Source organism: Monoraphidium neglectum (assembly GCF_000611645.1).
Source record: "Monoraphidium neglectum strain SAG 48.87 unplaced genomic scaffold scaffold00904, whole genome shotgun sequence".
Classification (NCBI taxonomy): domain Eukaryota; kingdom Viridiplantae; phylum Chlorophyta; class Chlorophyceae; order Sphaeropleales; family Selenastraceae; genus Monoraphidium; species Monoraphidium neglectum.
Window position 1 is genome coordinate 8,959 of NW_014012724.1, and position 6,564 is coordinate 15,522.

General features: G+C 67.4%; 3 protein-coding genes across 3 annotated transcripts in view; 1 reads left to right on the forward strand and 2 right to left on the reverse strand.

Annotated features, from left to right (window-relative positions):
• The window catches only part of MNEG_5862 (F-box DNA helicase protein 1), a gene marked incomplete at both ends in the record, with an annotated part of 8,876 nt that extends 8,086 nt beyond the window's left edge, over positions 1–790 (reverse strand). The window contains 2 exons of the mRNA XM_014045661.1: positions 50–431; positions 653–790. Coding sequence (XP_013901115.1) covers positions 50–431; positions 653–790 — 520 coding nt within the window. The remainder of the gene's footprint in view (positions 1–49; positions 432–652) is intronic.
• Positions 791–1,394: 604 nt separating this feature from the next.
• MNEG_5863 (dihydroorotate dehydrogenase) lies at positions 1,395–3,983 on the forward strand (the record flags this gene model as incomplete). Its single annotated transcript, XM_014045662.1, has 7 exons — positions 1,395–1,526; positions 1,687–1,911; positions 2,096–2,365; positions 2,571–2,667; positions 2,956–3,080; positions 3,323–3,438; positions 3,659–3,983. 7 exons carry the CDS (start codon positions 1,395–1,397, stop codon positions 3,981–3,983), a joined length of 1,290 nt encoding a protein of 429 aa, XP_013901116.1.
• A 1,876-nt stretch (positions 3,984–5,859) lies between these two features.
• Positions 5,860–6,564, reverse strand: part of MNEG_5864 (putative serine/threonine-protein kinase pats1) — a gene marked incomplete at both ends in the record, with an annotated part of 4,806 nt that continues 4,101 nt past the window's right edge. The window contains 2 exons of the mRNA XM_014045663.1: positions 5,860–6,153; positions 6,418–6,561. Of these exons, the coding sequence (XP_013901117.1) occupies positions 5,860–6,153; positions 6,418–6,561 (438 nt within the window). The remainder of the gene's footprint in view (positions 6,154–6,417; positions 6,562–6,564) is intronic.

Sequence of the window (6,564 nt, forward strand, 5' to 3'; positions counted from 1 at the left end):
GGGCGGGTGTGGGGCGCGTCCGCCGCTCCTTGGTCCAAGGCGAAAGCACCTGCGCCGGCCCCGCCGGCGTGCAGCATGGCCTGCAGCACCCCCGGCAGCGCGGCCAGCATTTCCTCGTCCTCCTCATCGTCTTCCTCCTCGTCATCCTCGTGCTGCTGCTGCTGCTGCTGCTGCTGCTGCTCGTCCTGCTGCTGCTGCTGCTGCTGCTCGTCCTGCTGCTGCTGCTCGCCGTGCTGCTGATGCGGCTGCTGCTCGTCCTGCTGCTCACCCTGCTGCTCAGGAGGCGGCGCATCGAACGCGCCCTGCCAGGCTTCCTCTTGGATTGCGTCTTGGGGGTAGTGCTGTACGGTCGCACCGGTGACGAAGCCGGGGGGCAGGCGGAGGGTGCGTCCACGTGTCGCGCCCTCCTTGCGGCTCCAGTAGCGCAGGGGCTGCGGTTGAGCGGTCACAAGTGACACATGGTGGTTGACGGCCCGAACATGTGTGTGGCAGCAAAGGCTACAGAGGTAGAGGGGCGGCAGGGGCGACAGCGGCGAGCGCAGCTACCAACAGCGCATGGGGCATCGAAGCAAGCATCAAACCAGGCTTGAAGGGTTGACGTCATCGTGGAGTCTAAACGATAGTGGCCTCCAAGGTGGGCAAATAAGCGTACCGAGGGCTTCGAGAATGCCTCCTTGAAGGCGTTGGTGTAGGTGGTGCACGTGGCGGCCAGGCGCAGCACTTCGGCAGTTGACAGAAAGTTGCTGAAGCTCTCCAGGAGATCCGTGTCGTCCAGCGGGCAGGGTGCCATGGTTGGCTGCGTTGCACTCAAACCTTGCGTAGGGTGAGGGCTGCTGACGGACGCGTCCGAGGTGGCGCTAGGGCGCAGCAGACCGAAGACATGCCGCGGGCCCAGGGGCCAGAGCGCAGCAGCGCAGGTGTCAGTGCTCAAGCACGCGCCAGAGTCAAATAATGCACGTTGAATCCTTTTGTGACGCTCCGCAGGCTGTTCCTGCCTTTACGAGGCGTTTGAGCAGCACGCACTGCGCATACGGCTCGCTAGTGACTCGAGAGTCTCGAAGGCCCCCGCTAACTGTTGTGACGACACGATAGGCATATAAAACGTGAGCGCATCTGTTCCAAATAAATTCTCCACCGAGTAGATCCGCAGCATTTGCCTCGTGCTGCGGGTGCTGTGCTGGGCCGACTCGCACTCTCAGGACAACGTGAACGGCAATTCTTGCGTGTGGATCACAGTTAGGAAATTAATATCATGCTTTGTGATCCAAGAAAACTTGATACACGACATCCTTGCACCGGCAGCGCATGACTCAGCGCTGCACATCGTCGCGTGCGGGCTGGACGATCGCACTTGAGACGAGCAGCAGCTACTCCAGGATCAGCTTACACCCTACATGGCATGCATATATGACATCCACGCCTCATGGGAGGACAACCTGCGGCGAGGTCCCAGCTACAACGGCCCTCTGCCGCTAGATCGCGCACGGCCGCCGCCAGACCAGTGGTTTGATTTCCTGGGCTTCAAGGTGGGCGCCATGTGAGGGCCCATGTGCCGCACATGTTGAGCATGCAGGCAGCATGGGTTCAGCGGCAGCGCACGCGCCAGAGGCGATCGAGGCGGCAGCAACGATGCATTTGCCCCCCGGTCTGTCTCATGGCCCCGCGCGTCTTGATCGTGGGGCGCAGGTCGCGTCCCGCCTGGGCGTGCCGGCAGGGCCGCTCCTGGACAGCAAGTGGACCACTCTGGCGGCGCGGCTGGGTTATGACATCGTCACCTACAAGACAGTGCGCTCCTCTTACAGCCCGGGCCACGCTCCACCAAATGTGCTGTACCTGGAACTGCCCGGGCAGCTGCCCGCGGCTGCAGCAGCCGGCGCGCCGCCGCTCACGGTGCGCGCACTCGCAGACGCGGTAAGGGCGAGGAAGGGAGATGCAGCAAGAGGCGCATTATCATTTGGGACGGCGACGCGGGAGGGTTCGTTGCCAGCGCAAGGGGGTTGCAGGTCAGCGGCCCGTGAGCGAGGGCACTGGTCATCAGCAGGCGACCTGTCAGAATTCGCTACTGATTATCAGCCCCTCCCTTGTCATGCTGCAGGCGGCCAGCCAGGAGCCCTCCTGCTGCTCCGCAATGCCCAGCACACCGGGCGCCTTCGGCCACGCCGCCACCACCAACGGCCGCTCAGATCGCTCAAACGGCTGCACGTCTGGGGGCGCCGCGGCCGCCCCATCCGCGGCTGCGCCACCACCTTCGTTCGCATCTGCCGCCGACATAGCCATCACAAACAGCTTTGGCATGCCCAGCATGGGACCTGAATACCTGCTCAGCGACATTCCAAAGGCGCAGGCGGCGCTGGGGCCCGGACAGGTGCGCTCGCTGGGCGCTTACTGTGGAGCAGGCTGCTTTGACAGCTTTGTTGGCCAAGGTTGAGCCGTTTGGCCGCCAGGACCGGTGCTTGACACCTGAGGGGAGGCGCGCCGAGGGGTTTTGAGCGCTGCTGCACCTAGGCAGACCCGAATGCCCGTTGTCATCCTTCGCCCGCCCGCCGGCCATGCTGCTTGCGTCCCCGCAGCTGCTGGTCATCTCGGTGACGGGCTCCCCGGACCGCGCGGACGGCGTCAGCTTCGCCGATGACTTTGTTGAGGCGGCTCAACTGGCCAAGGCCGCTGGTGGGTGGTTGAGGGTGTGCTGGGATGCAGCAGGCTACCCAGGCTCAACCCCGAGGCTCCAGCTGGAGCCTGGGACATCGCGGGGTGCAGCGAGGAACCCGCAGCCGAGGGCCGCCGGTCAGCACCGCAGGGTGGATGGTGCACCCGTTGTAGTCTTGAGCCACCGACTCGCCCTGCCTCTGGCTCGGCCTCCCCGTCTCTCGCGCCGTAGAGCGCCGCAGCTCGCCCAAGGCACCCATCTGTCCCCCGCTCTTCATCTTTTTTTCATGTCCCTCTCCTCCCGCGCAGGCGCCCGGGTGGTAGAGGCCAACTACTCGTGCCCCAACGTGGGCCGCGGCCAGGGCGCCCTATACACCGACCCCGCCCAGGTCTCGGCCATCACGCGCGCGCTGGTGGCGGCGCTCGGCCCGGAGGTGGGCGGGGCGCGGCCGGCTCAGCAGGGACGCGGCTGTGACACGCTGAGTTATGTGAAGTGCCCGCATGTGGCGATGCCTCGTTAATGATGGCCGCGCGTCGCGTGCGCGGCACTGGTGTTTGAGACCAACCACTGTCTAGGCGGAGTCGGGACGTGGTCAAGATTTTTGACCAGGTGGGAGACAAGACCGGCAAGCGCAGGCATTTATGTGGCGCTGCCGCCCATTGCCCGCGCCCGCAGGTGCCCCTCATAATCAAGGTGGGCGCCTTTGAGAGCCCAGAGCTCCTGGCTCAGGTGCTGGAGGCTGCAGCGGGCGCGGGGGCGCGCGGCGTGGCCGGGATCAACGGCCTCAGCAGGTGTGGGGAGGGCCCCGGGGCGCGGCCGGCCCTGCAGCAGGGCGGCCAACGAACGGCCTGGCGTTGCTGCCAGCAGAAGCGCCGCGCCTCTGTGCAACGCTGGCCCTGCATCGGCAGCCTCACAAACGCACCGGATAGTGGGCGCATGTACAGATGCCACCTGCTTTTGTACACACATGCATCCTTGTTGACGCTGCACTGCCACCTTGCGCTCCCGCAGGGCCATCGTGACGCGGGACGGCGCCCCCGCGCTCGGCCTCGACCGCCCGACCAGCGGCGTCTGCGGCGCCCCCATCCGCGCCGCCGCGCTCGCGTTCGTCGCGGCGGCGCGCGCCGCCATTGACGCAGGGCGCCTGGGGCTGGCCCTGGTGGGCGTAGGCGGCGTCGCGGCGCCGGAACATGTCGATGCCATGCTGGCGGCCGGGGCCGATGTGGTCCAGAGCGCCACCGGGATTATGTGGCACCCGGGGCTGGCGGCTGAGTATCACGAGCAACAGCAGCGGCGGGCGGCGGCAAGGCCAGGCCGGCCCGCCGGGGCCGCGTAGGGTACGAGTGATGGGTGGGTCTGCACCAGAACCCGCTTGTGGCGGCAGAGGGAGCTGCTGCCGAGTGGAATCGTTCCTGTCTGCAGGGCGGAAAAGCGTGGCGCTCCTGCATTCTAGGGTCAGCGCGTGCACGTGGGCTTGCCCCGTTACACCGCAGCTCCTGGCACGAGAAAAAAAGAGCTTGCTGCCCCTTTGACCACACGCGCTCAAGCCAGGCCTGCGGTCATCCACACACCCTAGATGGGTTGAACCCGTGCTATAGAATATCACTGCGCCCAAGCCCGGCGTCGCTGCCGCAAGGCCGTGTGTGCCAGCGGTCCAGCAGCGCCGTGCCACTGCGCAGCTATTGGTAGGGCCCTAGGCTAAACCCTGGGCTAAACCCTATCTTGGCATGCCGCAAGGGCGCTAGCTGGTGCATCAGCGGCGGCGCAAAGGCGGAGCGAATTGCGATCGACGCGCCTCCGCCCCGTCATCCCGCCGCCTGTCGCACCGGCGGCCACACTCACTCACCATACGTGTGAACACTTGCTTCAGATTGCATCTCACGCACTGCGTCGTCGGCCCAATGCGCGTAACCTGGCATCCTGCGCTGCAAAAGGCTCAGCCCAGTTTACACCGAGTCAGGGGCGGGTTCCAGAAGTCTGGTGCATGTGTTTTGATGCAGGTTGCATGCGGTGCTCATGAAAGGGACCCAAAGCGCTGCGCAGCGCCTGCGGTGAACTCGTCCTGCCGGGAGGCGTCGAGCACTGGCGGTCTGGCCGACAGCAAGGTGTCAGCGGCGCGGAGCAAAAGGGCGCGCGCACGCTATGACACACCAGGCACATTTGGATGGGTCAAAAGGGGAGGGATTGCGAGCAGTGTGGGGTCACAGGGGTATCTAGTCCGCGCACACAGCATGAGCGCGCTGGCTCGTCTATGCATGCTTCAGCAGTCCTGGTAAAGTGCGCGTGTTCAGCCAAAACGCCGCCAGTCGGGCCGGAGTCCACCGGCTGCGGCCACGCACGTGGGCAGCTGCCAGCGACAGGGGCCCGCGCGCAGCTAGCCTGTTGGGCGGCACGGGGGGAGGGCTGTGCATGAAGTGCCGAGGGCCCAGCCGCGGAGGCCGGCTTCATGGGGCCAGTGTTGCACAGGCCGTCAGCCTTGGCCACAGGAGGCGCGCCTCACAGCACAGCGCGGCCGCAAACCGCAGCCCAGCGCGGGGCTGGCGCCGCGCAACGCCATCACGCGCGTGCACGCAGCCACACAGGCGCGTTGATTGATGGACGGGCGGTCAGAGGAGCTGGATTGGCAGGAAGGGAGGGACTGCGCGGTAAAGGGCCGCGGCTGTGGGGTTGCTGAGGGCGCGGCGCGGCCGCGGTCGCGCCGCAGCCGACGTCAGCGGGCCCAAACCCAGCATCCACTCCCCAGCGGCAGCATCACCCCATCAAGTGATTTCGGTGCTGGCTAAGCTGGCCCCGCTACGAGGCGGCCTGTGGGGACCGCTGCTGCGGGGCGACCAAATACACGTGGGTGGCGGGTCGAAGGGTGGCGCGTTGGGCGCACGCTCACGGCAAACGCCCTTTTCAAAGAGTCCTCGTCGCACTGGATCAACCCCGCTGCGGGGCTGACCGAGCCCTGCCGCCGCTGCGCGCCACGACACGCCGCGGCGGGTGCGAATGACGCAAGGCCACGCAATTGGCCCGATTGTGACTGGGAAGCGAAAGGTGATGCCCAGGCTTGAAGTGGCAGTATTGATTAAGGACCTGCCTGGGGTGACAGGCCGTCAAAAACGTGTCAAACGTGCGCGGCGTGCCGTGCAGGCAACTCAGAAAAGCGCCGCCGCGTCCCAGGGGCACGCGCCAGGGTCCGGCGCCGCTAGCCCGCGCGTGCGGCCGCCTCACCGCGGCACACGCGGCGGCGCGGCGCCGGCGCCCGGCGGCGGCGCCTGCAGGCCGGCGCGCGCAGCACGGGGCTGCGCGCCGCCGGCCCCGCCGGCGGTGCCGCCGGCTGGGCGTGGGCCGGGCCCCAGCGAAGAGCTGCCGTCCCCCTCACTAACCTCATCGATCCGCACCATGCGGCTGCCGTCGACAGTAGAATGCGGCTCCTGGGGCGCCGCCGCCGCCCCTGCCGCCGCCTGCTGCTGCTGCTGCTGCTGCTGCTGCTGCAGCTGCTGTGCGACTGCGGCGAGGACCTGCGGCTCGTGCCACATGGAATACGAGGAGGCAGAAGGCTGGAAGCTGTCTCCGCTCATCCCGCTGGAGATCTCCGCCGGATCATCCGGCCGCCACTGCCGGTGGTGATGCTCCCCGTGCCCCTGCCCCTGCTGCCCCTCATGCTGCCCTTGCTTTTGGGGCTCCAGCTGCGGAACAAAGCCGCCGCCGCCGCCGGACACGGGTGCCCCCGGCAAGGGGCCGCTCGGCGGCGGCGACGAAACGAGGCGGCCGCCCCCGCGCACGGGCGCGGCGCTGGCGTTGTCGGACGCGCTCGCCGCGGCGACGTCCAAGCTGGGCGCCAGGCCGAGCGTGAACGTGCTGCCCAGGGTGCTGCCCAGCGCGGCGGCGCCGCCGCTGGCCGGCTGCGCCAGCCGCTCGCTCAGCGCCTG